Here is a 24,777-nt window from a genome sequence, read left to right on the forward strand (position 1 = left end):
CAAAAGGAAGGCAAGGATATATCCTGATTAAGATGAAACGAGGATACGACCTTAGGGAGAAACTCCGGAATGGGGCGCAGCACTACCTTGTCCTGGTGGAACACCAGGAAGGGAGCCTTGGATGACAGAGCTGCCAGCTCAGACACTCGCTGACAGAGCTGCCAGCTCAGACACTCGCCGAAGCGATGTGATCGCAACAAGAAACGCCACTTTCTGTGACAGGCGAGAAAAGGAAACGTCCTTTAGAGGCTCGAAGGGCGGCTTTTGCAGAGCAACTAGTACTCTGTTCAGATCCCATGGATCTAACGGCCGCTTGTACGGGGGCACAATATGACAGACCCCCTGTAGGAACGTGCGCACCTTAGGAAGACGTGCTAGACGCTTCTGAAAAAACACAGATAGTGCCGAGACTTGCCCTTTAAGGGAGCTGAGCGACAATCCCTTTTCCAACCCCGATTGCAGGAAGGAAAGAAAGGTGGGCAATGCAAATGGCCAAGGGGATACTCTCTGTGCAGAGCACCAGGATAAGAAAATCTTCCACGTTCTGTGGTAGATCTTAGCAGACGTTGACTTCCTAGCTTGTCTCATTGTGGCTACGACTCCTTGAGATAATCCTGCGGACGCTAGGATCCAGGACTCAATGGCCACACAGTCAGGTTCAGGGCCGCAGAATTCTGATGGAAAAACGGCCCTTGGGACAGTAAGTCTGGTCGGTCTGGCAGTGACCACGGTCGACCGACCGTGAGATGCCACAGATCCGGATACCACGATCTCCTCGGCCAGTCTGGGGCGACGAGTATGACGCGGCTGCAATCGGATCTGATCTTGCGCAACACTCTGGGCAAGAGTGCCAGAGGTGGGAAGACGTATGGGAGCCGGAACTGCGACCAATCTTGAACTAATGCGTCTGCCGCCAGAGCTCTTTGATCGCGCGACCTCGCCATGAATGCCGGGACCTTGTTGTTGTGCCGGGACGCCATTAGGTCGACGTCCGGCACTCCCCATCGGCGACAGATTTCCTGAAACACGTCCGGGTGAAGGGACCACTCCCCTGCGTCCATGCCCTGGCGACTGAGGAAGTCTGCTTCCCAATTTTCTACGCCTGGGATGTGAACCGCGGATATGGTGGATGCTGTGTCCTCCACCCACATTAGAATGCGCCGGACTTCTTGGAACGCTTGCCGACTGCGCGTCCCTCCTTGGTGGTTGATGTATGCCACCGCTGTGGAGTTGTCCGACTGGATTCGGATCTGCTTTCCTTCCAGCCACTGTTGGAAGGCCAGTAGGGCAAGATACACTGCCCTGATTTCCAGAACATTGATCTGAAGGGTGGACTCCTGCGGAGTCCACGTCCCCTGGGCCCTGTGGTGGAGAAACACTGCTCCCCACCCTGACAGACTCGCATCTGTCGTGACCACTGCCCAGGATGGGGGCAGGAAGGATCTTCCCTGAGACAATGAAGTGGGAAGGAGCCACCATTGTAGAGAGTCCTTGGCCGTCTGGGAAAGAGAGACTTTCCTGTCCAGGGACGTTGACTTCCCGTCCCATTGGCGGAGAATGTCCCATTGAAGTGGGCGCAGATGAAACTGCGCAAAGGGAACTGCTTCCATGGCTGCCACCATCTTCCCGAGGAAGTGCATGAGGCGCCGTAAGGGGTGCGACTGGCCTTGAAGGAGGGATTGCACCCCTGTCTGTAGGGACCGCTGCTTGTTCAGCGGAAGCTTCACTCTCGCTGCTCGAGTATGAAACTCCATGCCAAGATACGTTAGCGACTGTGACGGTGACAGATTCGACTTTGGAAAGTTGATGATCCATCCGAACGTCTGTAGAGTCTCCAGCGTAGCATGTAGACTGAGTTGGCATGCCTCTTGAGAGGGTGCCTTGACAAGTAGATCGTCTAGGTAAGGGATCACCGAGTGTCCCTGAGAGTGCAAGACTGCTACCACCGCCGCCATGACCTTGGTGAAGACCCGGGGGGCTGTCGCCAGACCGAATGGCAGAGCTACGAACTGAAGATGGTCGTTTCCTATCACAAAACGTAGAAAACGTTGATGTTCTGTAGCAATTGGCACGTGGAGATAAGCATCTTTGATGTCTATTGAGGCAAGGAAGTCTCCTTGAGACATTGAGGCAACGACAGAGCGGAGGGTTTCCATCCGGAACCGTCTGGCGTGCACATGTTTGTTGAGCAGCTTTAGATCCAGAACAGGACGGAACGAGCCGTCCTTTTTTGGAACCACAAAGAGATTGGAGTAAAACCCTCGCCCTTGTTCCTGAGGCGGTACAGGAACCACTACTCCTTCCGCTCTTAGGGAGTCCACCGCCTGCAGCAGGGCATCTGCTCGGTCTGGATGTGGGGAGGTTCTGAAGAACCGAGCTGGAGGACGAGAACTGAACTCGATTCTGTACCCGCGAGACAAAATGTTTGTCACCCACCGGTCTTTGACCTGTGACATCCAAATGTCGGAAAAGCGGGAGAGCCTGCCCCCGACCGGAGATGCGGAGGGGGGGGGGCTGGAAGTCATGAGGTAGCCGCTTTGGAAGCGGTTCCTCCATTTGCTTTCTTGGGGCGTGCGTGAGCCCGCCAGGAATCTGAGACTCTTTGCGTCCTCTGAGTCCCTTTGGACGAGGAGAATTGTGTCTTGCCCGAACCTCGAAAGGACTGAAACCTCTGCTGCCATTTTTTCTGCTGAGGTTTGCTTGATCTGGGCTGGGGTAAGGAAGAGTCTTTACCCTTGGACTGTTTAATGATGTCAGCCAATGGCTCGCCAAACAGTCTATCTCTAGATAAAGGCAAGCTGGTTAAACATTTTTTGGAACCAGCATCTGCTTTCCAGTCCTTTAACCACAAGGCTCTGCGCAAAACTACCGAATTGGCGGACGCCATTGAGGTGCGGCTGGTAGATTCTAGGACCGCATTGATAGCGTAAGACGCAAACGCAGACATCTGCGAGGTAAGGGACGCCACTTGCGGCACCGCTGGATGTATGATAGCATCCACTTTTGCTAAACCAGCTGAAATAGCTTGGAGTGCCCATACGGCTGCGAATGCTGGAGCAAACGACGCGCCGATAGCTTCATAGACAGATTTTAACCAAAGGTCCATCTGTCTGTCATTGGCATCCTTAAGTGAAGCGCCATCCTCCACTGCAACTATGGATCTAGCTGCAAGTTTGGAAATCGGGGGGTCTACTTTTGGACACTGGGTCTAGCGCTTGACCACATCAGGGGGGAAAGGAAAACGTGTATCCTTAGAACGTTTAGAGAAACGCCTTTCTGGATGAGCGTCGTGTTTCTGGATTGACTCTCTGAAGTCAGAGTGATCCAAGAAAGCACTCAATTTACGCTTGGGATAGAGGAAACGAAACTTCTCCTGCTCTGCAGCTGCCTCCTCTGCAGAAGGAGCTGGGGGAGAAATATCCAACAGTCTATTGATGGCTGAGATAAGCTCGTTTACCATGGCGTCCCCATCCGGGGTATCCAGATTGAGAGGGGTTCCAGGATAAGACTCCTGATCACTCTCTTCAGACGCATCACAGGGCGACTGATTGCGCTGAGACCCTGAGCAGTGTGATGACGTTGAGGGTCTTTCCCAGCGAGCTCGCTTAGGGTGGCTGGGGCTATCATCTGAGTCATAATACTCAGCCTGGGAAGCCGGGGACCCCCTTGCAGTCTGGATTAATTCCAACTGAGGGGGATTAGAGGACAGAGACCTCGCCGTGTCCATAGACTGAGCCCCAGTCATGGATTGCAAAGTTTCAAGGATTTTTGCCATAGTCACAGACATTCCATCAGCAAAAACTGCAAAGTCTGTCCCTGACACCGGGGCAGGACTTACAAGCGTCTCAGCCTGGGTCACTACCCCTCCGGACTCCGGCTGGCGAAGCAGCACCGGATCTGAGCATTGTACACAATGGGGGTCTTTGGAACCTGCTGGTAGAGCAGCCCCACATGCAGCACACGCAGTGTACACAGCCCTAGCCTTGGCAGCCTTGCGTTTTGTGGATGACATGTTGCTGCCTCCTCAGAGCGATCTGGGGTATCCAGCCAGGAAGCGACCTCACAGTGCAAGAAATAAATAAATATATATATCTGGTGACACAGTACACCAATGCACACTGAGGCACTAGAGGGGCCAGCTGAAATGCCGCTTACCGCCCGCTTAAGAGCGGGTGTGTGGTCTCCAAAAGCCCCCTAGTCCAGGTCTCCCAGAGCCTTGCGTCCTTCCTCTAGCCAGACTGCATGTAATGGCTGCCGGCGTCCTGGGAGAGGAGGGGGGGCGGGCCCTGGGCGTTCCTGACTAAGAGCGGGAAGCCTGCTTCCCTCTGTGCCTAGTGAGAGGGCTGGAGCATGTAAATCAGGCTCCAGCCCTCGTCTCTGCTGCGAAACAGCGTCTCTCCCCTACCCTGATTGACAGGGTGGGGGCGGGAACGAAGCGGAGCTAGGCCGCAAAAGCCGGGGACTGGATTTATAAACGCCGCCGCCGTAAAAGCGCGGTCGGCGTGTCCCCGGCGCACTACAAGTCACAGCAGCGCCGCCGGTCCAGTGGGGGTCGGCGCTGCGTTCCCACAACACAAAAGTCCCCCAGTAAACTGCAGGAACACCAACTCAATCGTTACGGTCCCCGGCGCACTACAACACCCAGCCAGCCCGGAGTGTGTCTGTGCCTGCCGGGGACACAGAGTACCTGTATGATGCAGGGCCTTGTCCCTGATTGTACTCCTGCTCCGTATCCATCAGGTGCTATGGGTCTGTGGATGGAGCCCGGCGTCAGAGCTTAGAGGCCGGCAGGATCCCACTTCCACAGAGCCCTACAAGGGGATGTGGAAGGAAAACAGCATGTGGGGCTCCAGCCCCTGTACCAGCAATAGGTACCTCAACCTTACAACACCATCCACGGGTGAGAAGGGAGCATGCTGGGGGCCCTATATGGGCCCTCTTTTCTTCCATCCGAAATAGTCAGCAGCTACTGCTGACTAAAATCTGTGGAGCCATGCGTGGATGTCTGACCTCCTTCGCACAAAGCTTGAAAACTGGAGAACCCGTGATACCACGGGGGGGGTATAGCCAGAAGGGGAGGGGCCTTGCACTTTTTAGTGTAGTGCTTTGTGTGGCCTCCGGAGGGCAGTAGCTATACCCCAATCGTCTGGGTCTCCCAATAGAGCGCTGAAGAAACAGAGTTTATCAAGGAAAACGTAATGTCTCAACATGATGGTGCAGCTTTATTAGAGAAGTAATGGCGACTGGGCAATTGGTATTGAGGGACTGCAATGGCCATCAGGTTTCGGAAACAGTCTGTATCCATCAAACGGAAAAGCAGCATTTCCATGGCTAACAGTTTAGAAATAGTGAAGTTCAAGTTCTTCGTTTTGGCATATGTGGGAAGAAATGATCTTTTACATGACCAAAACTGCAGGACGAGGGGCTGGCTACTGTGCTGAGAGAGGGTGGAGTAAGGTGTACATGACTGACCGGTGGACTGTGAGGGAGGTGTAGGCGGAGATGTATTGCTGGATTGAGAAACGTGGTGTTTTCGGTGCCTCAAGTGGGTCAAAAACACCAGGCATGTCACTTCCGTACAGCTGACTGGCTCTCACTCACGCCAGCTGTAGCGGGTAAACAAGTGGAGGTTCTCCGGTCGAATACCTGTGTGAGAATAGTTTTGATGGTGACGCAGGAGGAAGAAGCAGCAGACGAGGTTGATTTGTTGGCCGATGGTTGGGTAGGCCTCGTAGTCCACATTTTAGCACAGTAAAATTCCCATAGTAATGCAGGTTGGTTGCACATGTGCTGGTTCATGCATGTAGTAGTCAAATTATTTCAATTTTTGCCTCTACTGAGTCTTTGTTTACAATGTTGGCAGATAAAATTTGGGCCACCCTTTTTGGTCTCAAAAAGGCCCAGGCTAGGCAACCCTTCCTGCGAACTGCAGATCTGCGACTGCTGCTGGCCACAGCCAGAGTTGTGACTGAGAATGCAGTGCATCCCATGATTAAATCACGTGTTTGTGCAGGAATGGCCAATGTAACATCCTTGTCTTCCTCTTGCTCATCTACTGAGCTACTCAGCAGTGTGCCTCTGGGTTCATACTAAGTGGGATCAAGAACTTGTCATGCTCTATGTTGTCCCGCTACTCCTCTTCCTGACCTGACATCACAGGACAGTATGCGTGTGCCTCAATTATCTGAGTCTCATCATCATCATCACCTCCATCCCCAGCGGTTAGAGTCAATTGACGAGGATCGGGATCCTGCTTGGACCCAAATTTGTACGGGCCAGAATCCAACTCACAAAGATTTTTAGCATTAGTGCAGATGCTTTCATCCTCTTTAGTCTGGGAGTCTTTGAAGCAGACCTCTGATGCCCATGGGATAGGATATGTGAACAGCTCTGCAGACCTACCCATGTATGCTTTTCCACAGTTAGTTTGCCGGTTGGAGTTATGTGACACGGGGGAACCAAGTGTACTTGGGGTGTCAACTCTGAGGAATGAACTGTGTGTGATGCTGAGTTGCAGGAAGAGGAGGCAAGGCCACTTGATGTAGTGCTTGCCATCCACTCTAGCACGTTATCACCTTCATTTCAAAATTGAAGCGTTGTTCGACTACCAAAAAAAATCTAGTGGAGTAGGCTGTCGAGTAACAGAGAGTGTTCTCATTTCTCTTGGGATAGAATGAGCCAGTGTTTGCTCTGTTTAGTAGAGCTTTGACTAACATTAGAATGTCCCACATGTACATCTCGAACACCCCGCCTATTCACCCTTCCACCACCACCTTGTCGTGATTTACCACTCATGGTTGATGTATCCTTGCCCTTTCAAACAGATATTTTGCAATCCTACTTCTACACCTGTCAGACACCTGACACAAAAGATAAATTCTTTATTTCTTACATGAGATGGCAATATTGTGAAGGCAAAAAAAAGTACCAATAATTATAAATATGGTTCACTCCGTAATTTGGAGCAAGCATTAATAAGTAGCAATACCTAAAAATTTGGTTCACTGCGTAATTTGCAGCAGGCACTGAAAAGTGCCAAGACCTATTTAGCTAGTTCACTAGCAAAGTTACAGCCAACACTACTAGCTAAAAATACCTAGAAATGTGGTTCAATGCATAATTTGCATCTGGCACTGAAAAGTGCCAAGACCTATTTAGCTAGTACACTAGCAAATTTACAGCCGACACTACTAACAATACCTAGAAATGTGGTTCACTGGCTAATTTGGAACAGGCAGCAGTAATAAAGTAGCAATACCCATTTAGATAGTTCACTATCAGCTCTTCAGCAGGCACTCAAAATTAGCAATCCCCATTTCTATTATGAAATGCCGATTTGTGGCACACAGCTTTCCCTATACTGCCCATCCCTATTCTACACTATTGTTCTCCTATCTATCTCACCTACCTATCATTAAACCCCTAGCTAAGCGAACAGTCTAGCAGCACCTTCTCAAATGTTTAGCATTCACAAAATGGCTCCAACGCCGCATGCCCTCATTTTATATGCAGAGGGACATGTGACTTAGCCAGCCAATGACACAAGTCCTTGTGTCAGAACCTTGTAGATGTTTGTTGCACTGTAATTGGCTGCAGGAACATCCACAAATAAAGTTAAGGAAAGAAAAAAAAGGCGCTGCACACTTCTCCTGAATCCCCACCCACTCTACCCATTAAATACATACCCCTGTTCATCAAAAAGCACCACAATCCTATCCTAAATCATAACCGGTTACTAGAAAAGAATTTTTGGAAAATACACTCAGTTATCGAACATTGTCAACTTTACCAAACCTGAGCCGAAATGGCTAAGACTCGTACCGAATTTGAATCTGGCGAACCTCTTTCGAAAAGGTTCGTTCATCTCTAATTATAATGTATAAACTCTCAGCTTGTAAATTTTTCGTTATATATAATTTGTAAAGTGTACATGTAACTACCTTTCATATCCTTGGGTGCATAAGGGTAATGGATAAAAATAGGAATCATTAATTCTACTGCACAAATGGACACCCACAGAATTTTAGTAATAGACTAGATCTGTGACTATTGCAGTACTGCCTATTTTTAGCACCATGTTTCATGAAGTTATCCAATGGTCATGTACACTGCATCATGAATATATGAAAAGAGTAAATCAAAAAAATAAGCAGACTGGTCAGTAATAAGTGTGTTTTCACATTACTTCAGAAAAAAACAATTTAGGGATTACTTTTTCCATACCTTAAGAGCTTTGTTGACTTCTTTAATATCTTCCATCTTTAATTTTGATCTGAAAAAATAACAGTAAAAAATGTTTCGTTTGTGCAAAAATGTAAAATCACTAATTTTTTTTCTGAAGAATTTAATCCATTAGTGTAGTCATAAAGCTGATATCAAGTAAATTACTCTGCAGCCATGAAAACAATATATTACCTATGAGCCAATGGACAATTTCAGTTTTCAATTTTAAATATGGTATTTTTCCCCCTAATATTCTATTGCACCGCATGTATTCAAAAAGGAGCAGCATGAAAAAAAAATGCAGTTAATCAAGATTCTGCATCAATGTATCCAAGATAATAACTGCTATTCTATTACATTAAGAAAATAAGGTTGACAAAGTAATCACATCAATTTATGCTCATATACAAACCAATGGGAAAATTAAGCAATTACAAAATTATAAGAAATAAGGAACCTAAAATACTGTAAGCCACCTACATTAATGTGAATTAAAGATGGTCATGTCTTATGGTTTGTTTTTACATGCAAAATTATCTCCATAGACACAAATTCCCATACCAGAAAGTCTGAGTATCTTAGGCTACTTTCACACATCAGTTTTTTCCCATCAGGTACAATCCGGAAAAAAACGGGTAAAACGGATCCGGTACCGCATCCGTTTTATCCCCATAGATTTGCATTGTTACCGGATTGTACCTGACGGCTTTGCGTTGCATCCGTTTTTTTCCGGGTGCGGCAAAATTTATCAAAGCGGCGGCCGGAGGCAACGTGTCTTGCAACGTTTTTTTGTCTGGCAAAAAAAAAAAAACGCATCGCGCCGCATCCGGCCGCTGCGGCGCATTTTCAATGCATGCCTATGGACGCCGGATGCGGCGCTATGCGTAAAAAAACGCATCCGGCCGCCGCATGCGGTTTCTTCCACTGCGCATGCTCAGTAGCATGCCGCAACCGGAAAAAAACGGACCGGTCGCATGTAAAAAATAATGCAAAGGATGCGGTGTTTTCACCGCATCCGTTGCATAGGTTTCACAGCCGGATTGAGCTGCACGGCTCAAACCGGATGTGTGAAAGTAGCCTTACTAATCACTTAAAGAGTAATCTGTTAGAATTTTTATTTTGTAAATCAATAGTACACAACTAAGCAAACTTTGTAATATGCCTTATTAGAGAAATCCGCTTCTTTCTCTGTCTGGATTCATCTTTCATTCTCAAAATTCTCAATTCTTGGGTAAAATCTGTCCTCAGTTGATGCAGACTTTCTTTTTACTGCGATAGGAGATGACAGTTACGACTGATATGATTCTATGTAAAATGAGGGGTATAAAGGTACCGTCATACTAAGCGATGCTCCAGCGATACCACCAGCGATCTGACCTGGCAGGGATCGCTGGAGCGTCGCTACATGGTCGCTGGTGAGCTGTCAAACAGGCAGATCTCCACAGCGATCAGAGATCATCCACCAGCGACCCGTATAACGATGCTGTGCTTGGTAACCATAGTACACATCGGATTACTAAGCAAAGCGCTTTGCTTATAGTTACCCAATGTGTACCTTGGCTACGTGTGCAGGGAGCCGGCTTCTAGAAGCTGCGGACGCTGGTAACCAAGGTAAATATTGGGTAACCAAGCAAAGCCTTTGCTTGGTTACCCGATGTGTACCTTGGTTACCACCGTCCGCAGAAGCCGGCTCCCTGCACATTCAGATCATTGCTCTCTCGCTGTCAAACACAGCGATGTGTGCTTCACAGCGGGAGAGCAACGACCAAAAAATGGTCCAGGACATTCAGCAACGACCGGCGACCTCACAGCAGGGGCCAGGTCACTGCTGGATGTCACACACAGCGACATTGCTTGCAAGATCGCTGTTGCGTCACAAAAAACGTGACTCAGCAACGATGTCGCTAGCGATGTCGCTTAGTGAGACGTGGCCTTAAGGAGGAGCTTATTAGGAGAAAGTGTCTCCTATCTAATTAACGAAACATTCAGTATTTATTTGAGATAGATTTTCCAAAGAATTGAGAATTTAGAGCATAAATAATCAGTCCAAGAAGAGAAGGAAGTGGATTTCTAAGTTACCATACAAGTGCATCTCAATAATCATCAAATAGATCATCAAATAGATCATCAAATAGATCATCAAATAGATCATCAAATAGATCATCAAATAGATCATCAAATAGATCATCAAATAGATCATCAACAAGCTAATTTTTTTTCCAGTAATTCACTACAAAAAGGGAAACACATCCAATATATAAAGCTGAGTGTGTGTGTGTGTGTGTGTGTGTGTGTGTGTGTGTGTGTGTGTGTACGCACGCTAAAGGAATCCGTACCGTTGCATTTACAATCACAAAATTTTGCACAGACTCCTCATGTGACCCAGGGCACGTCGTACACTATGTTTTGACAGGGATATTTAACTCCGCACTTTACAGTTACTCTCCAAAAAAACGTGTCTCCATTAAAGTGAATGGAGTATGGAACTACAGTTTATTAATAGCAGCTGTGATTGGTTGCTATAAGAACAAAGGACAGTGTTAGGCTATGTACCCACGTTGCGTTCTGTCCCTGCAGAAATTTCTGCAGCGATTTGAACAGTACATGTGCACTTCAAAATCGCTGCAGAAATAGTCCGTAATGAAAAGCCGATTTCATGCGCTCTGCATGCAGTCCCTCCCATTGACAGAGCGGGGCTGCATGTAAAGTGCACGAAAGAAGTGACATGTCACTTCTTAGAACGCAGCACTTCGGCTAGTAGGTAACGTGGTGTCAGTGGGGAGACGGAAAGCGACAGACGGGGAAAGAGAGAGACAGACCCAGAGATAGAGACAGAGACTGATACAAAGAGAGACAGAGAGATAGAAACAGACAGACAAGGAAAGCGACACAGAGAGACTGGGAAAGAGACAGACAGTTACTATCCCGGGCAAAGCCCGAGTACTACAGCTAGTCTACAGTCATGGCCAAAGGTTTTGAGAATGACACCAAAATTATATTTTCACATGATCTGTTGCCCTCTGGTTTTTAATTGTATTTGTCTGATGTTTACATCACATACAGAAATATAATTGCAATCATATTATGAGTACCAAAAGGTTATATTGACAGTTAGAATGAGTTAATGCAGCAAGTCAATATTTGCAGTGTTGACCCTTCTTCAGGACCTCTGCAATTCTCCCTGGCATGCTCTCAATCAACTTCTGGACCAAATCCTGACTGATAGCTGTCCATTCTTGCATAAGCAATGCTTGCATTTTGCCAGAATTTGTTGGTTTTTGTTTGACCACCCGTCTCTTGATGATTGCCCACAAGTTCTCAATGGGATTAAGATCTGGGGAGTTTCCAGGCCATGGACCCAAAATCTCTATGTTTTGTTCCATGAGCCATTTAGTGATCACCTTTGCTTTATGGCAAGGTGCTCCATCATGCTGGAAAAAGCATTGTTGGGCGCCAAACGGCTCTTGGACAGTTGGGAGAAGTTGCTCTTGGAGGACATTCTGGTACCATTCTTTATTCATGGCTGTGTTTTTAGGCAAGACTGAGTGAGCAGATTCCCTTGGCTGAGAGGCAACCCCACACATGTATCGTTTCAGGATGCTTAACAGTTGGCATGAGACAAGACTGGTGGTAGCGCTCACCTCTTCTCCTAATAAGCTGTTTTCCAGATGTCCCAAACAATCGAAAAGGGGATTCATCTGAGAAAATGACTTTACCCCAGTCCTCAGCAGTCCACTCCCTGTACCTTTTGCAGAATATCAGTCGGTCCCTGATGTTTTTTCTGGAGAGAAGTGGCTTCTTTGCTGCCCTCCTTGAAACCAAACCTTGCTCAAAAGAGTCTCCGCCTCATAGTGCGTGCAGAAGCACTCACACCAGCCTGCTGCCATTGCTGAGCTAGCTCGGCACTGCTGGTAGTCCGATCCCGCAGCTGAAACAGTTTTAAGATACGGTCCTGGCGTTTGCTGGTCCTTCTTGGGCGCCCTGGAGCCTTTTTGGCAACAATGGAAGCTCTCTCCTTGAAGTTCTTGATGATGCGATAGATTGTTGACGGAGGTGCAATCTTTATAGCTGCGATACTCTTAACTGTTTGGCCATTTTTGTGCAGAGCAATGATGGCTGCACGTGTTTCTTTAGAGATAACCATGGTTAACTGAAGAGAAACAATGATACCAAGCACCAGCCTCCTTTTAAAGTGTCCAGTGGTGTCATTCTTACTTAATCATGACTGATTGATCGCCAGTCCTGATCAACACCCACACCTGTGTTAATGGAACAATCACTAAAACAATGTTAGCTGCTCCTTTTAAGGCAGGAATGCAATGATGTTGAAATGTGTTTTGGGGGTTAAAGTTCATTTTCTTTGCCAATATTGACTTTGCGAGTAATTGCTGTTAAGCTGATCACTCTTTATGACATTCTGGAGTATATGCAAATTGCCATTAGAAAACCTTAAGCAGTAGACTTTGTAAAATTAATATTTGTAGCATTCTCAAAACTTTTGGCCATGATTGTATATACCGTGTTTTTCCAAAAATAAGACATTGTCTTATATTTTTTTTGCCCCCCAAAAAAGCGCTAGGGCTTATTTTTGGAGGAGGTCTTATTCTTGGAGAAACACGGTTGGGGGTAAGTTTACCCCCCAAAAAAGCAGACCCCCCCCACTACCCAAGAGACTCATACTCACCAGACCAGGACGTCTGCGTGGTTCCCAAGTCCTCCTGTGATCTCCGGTCGGTGCTGCACGCCGTTCTGCCCTGCTGCAAGCAGATCACACACAGCAGATCACACACAGCAGATCACACACAGCAGATCACACACACACACAGCAGATCGCAGATATACACAGCAGATCACACAAAGCAGATCGCAGGCACACACAGCCGTTCACACATACACACATCCGAGCACAGGCACACACAGCCGATCACAGATACACACATCCGATCACAGGCACACATAGCCGATCACAGATACACACAGCCGATCACAGGCACACACAGCCAATCACAGATACACACATCCGAGCACAGGCACACACAGCCGATCACAGATACACACATCCGATCACAGGCACACATAGCCGATCACAGATACACACAGCCGATCACAGGCACACACAGCCAATCACAGATACACACATCCGATCACAGGCACACACAGCCGATCACAGATACACACAGCCGATCGCAGACACACAGCAGATCACACACACACACACATACATCACATCCAGCACTTACGGCCGCAGGGAATGAGAGCAAGTCACGTGTCCGGCCGCAGGTCCTGTTCGTCGCGCTGCACTGCACTGCCTCTCAGGATTCTCCCGGCGAGAAGAGATCGGTGTCGCTGGATGAGGTGAGTGTGTATGCCATCAGATGTGTGTGCGATTTGATGTTTGCGTGCGATCCGATGTTTGTGTGAGAGATCTGGTGTGTGAGTGAGATCTGATTTTTTGTGTGTGTGTGTGTGCTGATGTGTGCAGGTGTGCGATAGCTACAGGTCCTGCCGCTCAGTGTCGGGTGAGTGTAATTGCCGGGTGCCGCTGTCTATAATGAAGTGTCCTGCAGTATCTGTAACTTTTTTAGCTGCACGGACACTTCATTATAGATCCACGACTAGGGCTTATTTTCAGGGGAGGGCTTATATTTAAGCCTTGCTCCGAAAATGCTGAAAATCCCTGCTAGGGCTTATTTTTGGGGGAGGTCTTCTTTTTGGAAAAACACGGTATATTTTTGCCTTATTCTGTCTGTCTGTCTTGCTCCAAAATGGTGTCGTTAAAGCGACAACCGTCGGATTGGCCGCTGGGCTCGGCCTGGCTTCCCCCCCACGGATTGGCCGCTCGCTTCGGCCTGGCCCCGCCCCCGAAAGGATTGGCCGCTCGCCCCGACCCTTCGCAAGCATCGCCCACTCAGCCACCCCCTTCCCCCGAATTCAAACGAAGCCCCGACTCCCAGGTGACTGCTGCAGTGCACTCCCAGGAGTCCACACCGGCAACCCAGCCCAGACATAACCTTGCGATGCTGGGATCGTGACGGAGCCGGTGTACGCTGGTAACCATGATACACATCAGGTAAGCGCTTCCCTTAGTTATCCGATGTGTATCATTGTTACCAGCGTACACCGACGGCTTCCGGTACACATGTGCAGGGACCCGGCATACGCTGACGCCTTGCCCGCTCGGCCCCGCCCCTGGTACACGTTGGCACGCTCGGCCCCGCCCTCGGCGGACATAACCTTACAATGCTGGGATCGTGACTGAGCCGGTGTACGCTGGTAACAATGATACACATCGGGTAACTATAGGAAGCTCTTCCCTTAGTTACCCGATGTGTATCATGGTTACCAGCGTACATCGGCTCCCGGTACACATGTGCAGGGAGCCGGCACCCCAGGACCACTCCTCCTATTATAGTCCTCCTATTATACTCCTCTCTGAGTATAATAGGAGGACTATTATAGCATGCAGGATGGAGCACGATGGGGGTGCGCAGCATGGGGGATGGAGCACGATGGGAGGTGCACAGCATGGGGGATGGAGCACGATGGGGGTGCGCAGCATGGGGGATGGAGCACGATGGGGGTGAGCAGCATGGGGGATGGAGCACGATGGGGGTGAGCAGCATGGGGGATGGAGCACGATGGGGGGTGCGCAGCATGGGGGATGGAGCACAATGGGGGGTGCGCAGCATGGGGGATGGAGCACAATGGGGGGTGCGCAGCATGGGGGATGGAGCACAATGGGGGGTGCGCAGCATGGGGGATGGAGCACAATGGGGGGTGCGCAGCATGGGGGATGGAGCACAATGGGGGGTGCGCAGCATGGGGGATGGATCAGCATGGGGGATGGAACACGATGGGGGGTGCGCAGCATGGGGGATGAAACACGATGGGTGGTGCGCAGCATGGGGGATGGAGCACGATAGGGGGGTGCGCAGCATGGGGGATGGAGCACGATAGGGGGGTGCGCAGCATGGGGGATGGAGCACGATGGGGGGTGCGTAGCATGGGGGATGGAGCACGATGGGGGGTGCGCAGCATGGGGGATGGAGCACGATGGGGGGGTGCGCAGCATGGGGGATGGAGCACGATGGGGGGTGCGTAGCATGGGGGATGGAGCACGATGGGGGGTGCGTAGCATGGGGGATGGAGCACGATGGGGGGTGCGTAGCATGGGGGATGGAGCACGATGGGGGTGCACACCTCCCCCCAAAACACACAAACACACACACCACCACACGCGCACCGCACAACACACCACACACACACTGGGAACCACAAACACCGCCCTACACAGACACCCACGCACACACAGACAACGCCGCACACACACAACACCCAACACACAAACACCGCGGCATACACAAATATACGCACATACCGCGCAACCCACCCACACTGCACAAAACATACCTACCCCCAAAACACACACACGCACCCCACAGCCACATCCACACAAACCGCGCAACACACAGGAACCACACAACTGCAACACTGCAGACACACAGCGCTCCACAAACGCAACACACACAACGCAACACACAAACAACACTGCTCTCACACCCCCCACACCCAGACAACACCCAGAATACATAAATAATATACAATACATAAATTCTAAAATACCCGATGCGTTAGAATCGGGCCTCCTAGTATATTATAAAGTTAGTCACTGAAGCCTGTTTATTTCAGTGTAATTTTGGGCTCAGTTTTTCCTGGAGCAATCAGTAGGAATGGCAGTGGGACTGGTTGCTCCCTTCTCCACATTCAATCCAGGTTTTGATTACTCACTGGATCAGCTGAAATAATCAGGAGGCATTCAGTACAAGGAGACTGCTGAGGAGAGCAGTACAGGCTCATGGCTGCTGTAGCTGAGGCTCCATACCTGGCTTGCTGTGCTGAGGAACCGACACAGTAAGAGAATACTGTTTTGTTTGTTACATAGGTTTATTTTGTAGTCAGCATTCTGTTAGTGGCCAGACGGCCTTAGACATTTATTTTCCTGTTTTTTAATGTGTAACACTAAGAGATAAGTGTACACAATAAACACGGCAGTGGCCGTGCCTGTGTGGAACCTGCAAGTCTGCAGCTGTCATCTGTGAATCCATAGCCACTCGCTTGGACCAAAGCAAAGATCCCAGCTGAGCTATATCCCCTGTCTCACAATATACACAAAATTGTATATATTATAAGATATATATCTAATATATAAAGCTCAGTGTATGTGTGTGTGTATATATGTGTGTATGCATGTGCGCTAAAGGAATCCGCACCGTCGCATTTACAATCACGAAATTTTGCACAGACGCCTCATGTGACCCAGGGAACGTCAGACTGTTTGGGCGGGAAAATTTAACCCCGTGCTTTCCAGTTACTCTAAAAAAATCCTGCAGCCATTAAACTGAATGGAGCTGCGAGCTATACAGTAGGCTATAAATAGCAACTGTCAGTGGTTGCTATAGGAACAAAATAAACTGTTAGTATAAGATAGGCTAGACGGATAGAGAGAGACAGCCGGGCAAAGAGACAGCCGGGCAAAGAGACAGCCGGGCAAAGAGACAGCCGGGCAAAGAGACAGCCGGGCAAAGAGACAGCCGGGCAAAGAGACAGCCGGGCAAAGAGACAGCCGGGCAAAGAGACAGCCGGGCAAAGAGACAGCCAGGCAAAGAGAAAGCCGGACAAAGAGAAAGCCGGACAAAGAGAAAGCCGGACAAAGAGAAAGCCGGACAAAGAGACAGAGAGAGACAGATACAGAGATTGAGACAGATTTGACTGATGCAAATAAAGAGAGATAGAAACAGACAGACAAGGAAAGAGACAGACAGCAACACACAGAGAGACAGTTACTATCACAGGTACTGCAGCCAAATATTATAAAATATAAATATATATATAGAGAAAAAAAACAAAATGCCAGCACTAAATGTGCACTTCGGCACTAAACATTCCAAACTGTACTTATAAAAATTTTGAGATTTTTGGCAAAAAATTGCAATTTCTTGAGCTGCCTCGCCACGTAACGGCAAATCTCATTTGAGGCAGTCATACACTAAAATATTTTTATAAAATGTGCCATACGGCCTCACATATGAATAGTAGAACTGCTCTTAGCAGCACTCACCTGGTCTATTTCAATCCCGTACCCATGACTGAGTCATGGCTGTGGGCGGGACAGGTCCAAGCAAATGCTGCATGAAGTAAATAGCCCGTGGACAAGGCCTGATGACAATGTGAACAGTCACCAACCGCCAAAATCTAGACAGATGGAATACATCCCAAATTGGGGTGCATAGCAAGGTGGAGGTCAACCACCGACCAATTCAATGAAGAAAAAACAAAAAAGAAAAAAAAAAATTTATGTTGGTGCCTGTTCACACACAGCCACCGCCTCCTGTTCCATAGGCATTATTACTTAAGCACCACCTGCCTGGGGCTGTTCCGCCCTTCATCCATGTTTGCTGGTCTGGCACTGTGGGGGCCAGTTCTGACATTGTGCTGGTGAGTGTGGTTCTGCCACACACGCTGGCACCTGGAGTGCCCTTTTACTCGCAGTTGTCAGCCCTTGCAGCATGGGAGCGGTTCTGACACTTCTCAGGTAGGTGATGTTCCTATACGGTCCTGCGCATTACACGAGACCTTAGGGTACGTATATAAATTATAAATATAGTGTAGGGACCCCCCTTCTAGAGATTTGCCGTGACGGGGCAGGGGGGCTCAAATCATTGATCAATTATTTGCCAAAAATCTCATTGAATTGTCACAGTAGGAATGAATTTGTGAATTTTACACTTTTTACTTTCGCATTGTTGCATGCCACTCATAGGCAGTGCTGGCTCCCCTCCTTTTTGTATATATATATATATATATATATATATATATATATATATATATATATATATATATTATACATATTATACATATATACACACACACACACATATATATATATGAGATATTATATATGTATATAATATATAAAGCTCAGTGTATGTGTGTGCGTGCGTGTGTCCGCTAAAGGAATTTGCACTGTTGAATTTACAATCACGAAATTTTGCACAGACACCCCATGTGACTCGGGAAACGTCAGACTATATTTTGACGGGAAAGTTTAACCCCGTGCTTTACAGTTACTCTCCAAAATCCTGCCTCCATTAAACTGAATAGAGGTGGGAGCTACAGGCTATTAATAGCAACTGTCAGTGGTTGCTAAAGGAACAAAATAAACTGTTAGTATAAGAAGGTTATGTGTGAGGTAATATGATGTCGGTGGGGAGACGGCTAAAGAGAGACAGAAAAAGACAGCCCGGGCAAAGAGACAGCCCGGGCAGAGAGACAGACAAAGACAGACGGGGAAAGAGACAGACACACACACACTTAAACAGACACAGAGATGGAGACAGACAGACTGATACAAATACAGAGATAGAAACAGACAGACAGAGACATAGACACAGATGGACAAAGAAAGACAGAGAGACAGACAGCGACACACAGACCGACTGGGAGAGAGACAGAGAGACAGTTACTATTCTGGGCAACTCCCGGGTACTACAGCTAAAATGGATTAATATATATATATATATATATATATATATATATATATATATATATATATATATATATATATATATATATATATAATAAATCTATATAATTAGTTCCTTGCGAAAGTATTCGACTCCCTTGAATTCTTCAACCTTTTCCCACATTTCAGGTTTCAAACATAAAGATAAATATTTTAATGTTATGGTGAAGAATCAACAACAAGTGGGACACAATTGTGAAGTTGAACGAAATTTATTGCTCATTTTAAACTTTTCTAAAAAATATGTAACTGAAAAGTGGGGCGTGCAATATTATTTTCCCCCTTTACTTTCAGTGCAGCAAACTCACTCCAGAAGTTCATTGAGGATCTCTGAATGATCCAATGTTGTCCTAAATGACTGATGATGGTAAATATAAGCCACCTGTGTGTAATCAAGACTCCGTATAAATGCACCTGCTCTGTGATAGTCTCAGGGTTATGTTTAAAGCGCAGATAGCATCATGAAGACAATGGAACACAACAGGCAGGTCTGTGATACTGTTGTGAAGTTTAAAGCCGGATTTGGTTACAAAAAGATTTCCAAAACCTTAAACATCCCAAGGAGCACTGTGCAAGCGATCATATTGAAATGGAAGCAGTTTCATACCACTGCAAATCTACCAAGACCCGGCCGTCCATCCAAACTTTCATCTCAAACAAGGAAAAATTGATTAGAGATGCAGCCAAGAGGCCCATGATCACTCTAGATGAACTGCAGAGATCTACAGCTGAGGTGGGAGAGTCTGTCCATAGAACAACAATCAATCGTACACTGCATAAATCTGGCCTTTATGGAAGAGTGGAAAGGAGAAAGCAATTTCTCAAAGATATCCATAAAAAAAATGTCGTTTAAAGTTTGCCACAAGCCAACTGGGAGACACACCAAACATGTAGAAGAAAGTGCACTGGTCAGATGAAACCAAAAAAATCGAACTATCTGGGCACAATGCCAAACTATGTTTGGCGTAAAAGCAACACAGCTCATCACCCTGAACACACCATCCCCACTGTCAAACATAGCCTTGGTAATTCCCTTGTCATATCTTTAAACTTGTCAAAGAGTTGGATATTGACTAAAATGGCCACTTAATATGAAGGTTATGGTGGTTTCCTAAAATGAGACACTCGTTGGCTAGGTCCTTCCCGGAGGGATATCTGGCTAGTTTCCGTGTTGAGACTCCTAACAGAGGCTCCACGGATTTTTTTTAATTGCATATTTCCCAGGGGGCAATGCACCTAGGATTTCACCGTCTTGAGCGCCCTTGTTGGCTGCTAGCAGTGTTTTCTCTGGCTGGTCTCCCCGAGATCAGTGATTGTTTTGTTTTGTTTTGTTGGTCTACTAGGCATTGCTCCCACCCGGCCAGAATCCTACTCCACACTGATGAGGGGCAATATCCCGAAACAGCTGTCTGTGGATGGATACCTGGCCTTGGTAATTCCCTTGTCATATCTTTAAACTTGTCAAAGAGTTGGATATTGACTAAAATGGCCACTTAATATGGTGGTTATGGTGATTTCCTAAAAAGAGCCACTCCTTGGCTAGGTCATTCCCAGAGGGATATCTGGCTAGTTTCTGTGTTGAGACTCCTAACAGAGGCTCCACGGACTTTTTTGATAAACATGGTGGTGGCAGCATCATGGTTTGGGCCTGCTTTTCTTCAAGAGGGACAGGGAAGATGGTTAAAATTGATGGGAAGATAGATGGAGCCAAATACAAGACCATTCTTGAAGAAAACCTCTTGGAGTTTGCAAAAAATCTGAGACTGGGACGGAGTTTTGTCTTCCAACAAGACAATGATCCCAAACAAAGCAAAATCTGGAGTAAATAGAATAAATCCCTTTCTGTGTTTCTGGAGGATGAATAGGATATCAGTGCAAGTTTGTAAATACTTCAAGAGCAAAGGTTTATTGTTAGGTTCGATTAAAAAAGGGACAATTACGTACAACGCATTTCAGCTAACAAATTGTCCGTAATTTTCCGTTTTTTAATCAAACCTAACAATAAACCTTTGCTCTTGAAATATTTACAAACTTGCACTGATATCCCATTCATCCTTCGAAAGCACGGAAAAGGATTTATTCTATTTACTCCATTATGCACATGGGAGCACCTTTACAGGACTCCCATTGTTTTCCCGAGGATTCGTGCTGCATACTAGAGGATTAATAAAAGAGTTGATCCACTACACGGATCACACAAGCGAAAATAGAAGAAATCTGCACGGTGAGTGTAAAATTCGTTCAATCTGTGTTCACATAAATCTACACTTAGATTTGGCGCCCCGTTGTCTTCCTCTTTTTTTTCTTTTTATTTATTCTCTAAAGCAAAATCTACAATGGAATGGTTCACAAATAAACGTATCCAGGTGTTAGAATGGTCAAGTCAGAGGTGAATCCAATTGAGAATCTGTGGAAAGAGCTGAAAACTGCTGTTCACAAAGGCTCTCCATCCAACCTCACTGAGCTCGAGCTGTTTGCAAAGGAAGAATGGGCAAGAATTTCAGTCTCTCGATGTGCAAAACTGATAGAGACATGCCCCAAGCGACTTGTGCTGTAATCACAGCAAAAGGTGGCGCTAGAAAGTATTAACTTAAAAGGAGCCGAATAATATTGAATGCCCCAATTTTCAGCTATTATTTTCTAGAAAAGTTTAAAATAAGCAATAAATATTGTTCACCTTCACAATTGTGTCCCACTTGTCGTTGATTCTTCACTATAACATTATGCTGTTTGTATATGGAGCCATATATATAGCGTCCCCTGCTAAAAACAAACAATTAACAAACAGTTGTGATTAATTAAAATCAGTGTGAGCAGAAAGTAAGGTTGAATCCACTGCTAGTGTTAATAGGTTTTAACACCATGACAATGTATATTAACAATGACTCAAAAAATGACATGAATATATGGAACAAATCTTATGATTAATATATACCATAGTATCAATAGGCTCTTTTTTTTTTTTTCTCGCAGCCCCCTCAATATTGTAAAATAATATCCAACCGGCTAATAAAACCCAAAGGTGTCCGGGTGCCTAGTTCAAAGATCCATCTACTCTCTCTAGCAAGAACTTTTTTGTGCAAATCTCCTCCACACTCCGTTTTTTTTCATGTGTTCAGGCTAGGTGACAAAAATGATGCTAAAGTAGGCGCACGTCTGGCAACAAAAGCTATATTGTGATTGTCAGATTTTTTAGAACTGCATCTTGTGACAGTAGAGGTACGTTTTTCTTTATGATTTCCACTATGTATTTAAATTGTGGGCTATAATTTGTACTAAAAATTACCTTTGGCCCATGTGCTGAAAGAAATCCAGTGTTTTGAATTTTACGTTTCAACAGCGTAGATCTATCAATATTAGCCACAATTTTTTTGGCTCTATCTAAAGACCAAGTCGGATAGCTTCTTTTGCGCAAATTAATACATATCAATTCCGATTCTCGTTCAAAATAATTATTAGAGGCACTATTCCTTTTTAACCTGACATTCTCCCACTGGGATTTTTTGGATAACATGTTTGGGATGGTTAGAGGAGGCCATTAGGGTATGTGCGCACTAGGCGTTTTCTCACGCTGTGTTTTTATGTGCGTTTTTGTCTCAAAAAAGCGACAAAAACGCATGCGTTTTTACCGCGATTTGGTGCGTTTTGCTGCGTTTTTGCTCACTGCATTTCTAATCAGTGCACAATGCCATTAAAGATTGTTGATGGAAAAAAAAAAAAAGTCTGATGTCATTTCCTTCTTCAAAATGTTCTTCATTGTATGCAGGAGAGCAGACAGCAGCTGCAGAACTACAAGGCTCAGCATCCTCCATCCAGGACTGTATGCAGGAGTTTTTTTGCCCAAAAAGAAAAAAAAAGTGACATGGGCTTCGCTATATTTTTGTATGCTAGCCAGGTACAGCAGGCAGGTACAGGCTGCCCCCAATCCCCAGCTGCCTATTTGTACCCATCTGGGAATCAAAAATATAGGGAAGACTTTTTTTTTTATTTCATGAATGTCAAGAAATAATTAAAAAAAAAATGACATAGGCTTCGCCCAATTTTTGAGTCCAGCCAGGTACAACTAAGCAGCTGGGGATTGGAATCCGCAATGCAGAGTGCCCAAACTTTCTGGGCACTCCCGCTGCGAATTGCAGTCTGCAGCCACCCCAGAAAATGGCGCTTTCATAGAAGCGCCATCTTCTGGCGCTGTATTCAACTCTTCCAGCTGCCCTGGTGACGGGTGGCTAGCTGGGTAATAATGGGGTTAGGGCTAGCTGTATATTATCAGCTGGCCCTAAGCTCGAAATTCATGGTGTCACGCCAATATTAGACATGGCCACCATGAATTTCTAGTAATGATAAAAAAAAAAAAAAAAAAACACAGAAAAATATTTTTACTAGAAATAAAACACAACACAATTAGTGACTCCATCTTTATTGAAATAAAGAAGCCCCCCTCCGCAGTAATCCTGGGTCAAGGGTCCCGCGCCGTCCAATCCAGATCCAATATCATCTGATCGGTTTGCTGGAAGGCAAAGCGATCAGATGATGTCAGGTTAAAGGACGTGAATCACATGACACATCAGCTGATTGTATAAAAGCCGATTATACAATCAGCTGATGCATCAGTAGAAAAAAAAATAAATAAATACTCACTTATGTGCTGAGAAATCTGTAGCTCCTGGAGCAATGGAATGAGAGTCTGATCCTGTCCCATCGCTGCAGGAGCTGCCGGTAATCAGCTGATGAAGTCTCCTGACGGCAGGATCAGCTGATAAGTTAAGCCGGCCGGGCGCTAAAAAGCCGGCGACACCGCGAGAATTACGATCAGCTGATGCATCAGGTGACTGCATCACGTGATCAACCGCCAGGTCCTGCAAGCATCGTACGTGCCCCGGGGAGACTGCACAGCCAGAGCGGCGGTACCGGGACAGGAGCTGGGAGCGGACATGGCACCGGGACCCTGCAGACAGGTGAGTATGACATTTTTTTTTTCTACTGTTCACTTTTGATTTCGCCGCTGCCTCCACCTCCCGCCCAGACATGACGCCGCACGGGAGCTGACATGGCACCGGGCAGGTTGTGGACGCAGCGGTGACGGTACAGGGAGGATTCATGCTTCTGTGTTTACCAACAGAAGGAATCCTCTTCCTGTACACGTCACTTTAGTACCCACCCCTTGCATTTATAGCTGCGTTTTTAGTCATAGAAACGCAGCTATATGCGTTTTTCATTGCGTTGTTGAACATCTCATTGAACTCAATGGGTGAAAAACGCAGAAATAATTGACATGCTGCATTTTTTTGGTCACCACAAAAACGCAGCTACAAAAAAACGCTGTGTGCGGACAGCACTTATGAAAACCCATAGACATTGCTGGGGAAGCAATGTCACTGCGTTTTCAGTACAAAAACGCGGTAAAAAAACGCAGCAAAAACGCCTAGTGCGCACAAGGCCTTAGAGTACTGTTGCAAGCAATAGATTTTTTTGTACGGAGCTATCAATACCCTATTATTATGACAATCAGCAGTAAATTTAAGATCTAAAAAATTAATAGAATTTTGATTATGCACACTGGTGAAACTTAAATTGAAGTCATTTAACTTAAGGTATAAACCAAATTTTTCCAGTGATGAGACATCCCCTCCAGACAAACATCAGTTCGTCTATATAACGCCCTAGCCATATAATATGGTCTTTGAAAGGATTGTCATCATTGTAAATATAGTTTTCCTCCCATACAGACATGAGAATATTTGCCAGGGAAGGGGAGAACTTAGGAGTATCTCTCATCAAAGGAAAAATAATTATGGGTCAGCAGAAATTGAATAGCCCGAACAATGAATGTTTGAATACTGTATTTATAATTGCTATATTTAGACAAATAGTACTCAATGCAATGTATTGCCATGTGGTGAGGAATAGAAGGGTATAAACCCACAACGTTGCATGATAACCAGAGGAAGTCCGCCTGCGAAATAATTTTTTCC

At 46.3% G+C, this 24,777-nt stretch overlaps 1 protein-coding gene across 2 annotated transcripts in view; it reads right to left on the reverse strand.

Moving 5' to 3' along the window:
- Positions 1 to 24,777, reverse strand: part of LOC142303305 (RUN and FYVE domain-containing protein 1-like) — a 341,419-nt gene that overhangs the window by 36,387 nt on the left and 280,255 nt on the right. For both annotated transcript variants that reach the window (XM_075344572.1, XM_075344571.1), the window contains one exon: positions 8,224 to 8,272. In XM_075344572.1, the coding sequence (XP_075200687.1) occupies positions 8,224 to 8,272 (49 nt within the window). The remainder of the gene's footprint in view (positions 1 to 8,223; positions 8,273 to 24,777) is intronic.

Source organism: Anomaloglossus baeobatrachus, chromosome 4, assembly GCF_048569485.1.
Source record: "Anomaloglossus baeobatrachus isolate aAnoBae1 chromosome 4, aAnoBae1.hap1, whole genome shotgun sequence".
Classification (NCBI taxonomy): Eukaryota; Metazoa; Chordata; class Amphibia; order Anura; family Aromobatidae; genus Anomaloglossus; species Anomaloglossus baeobatrachus.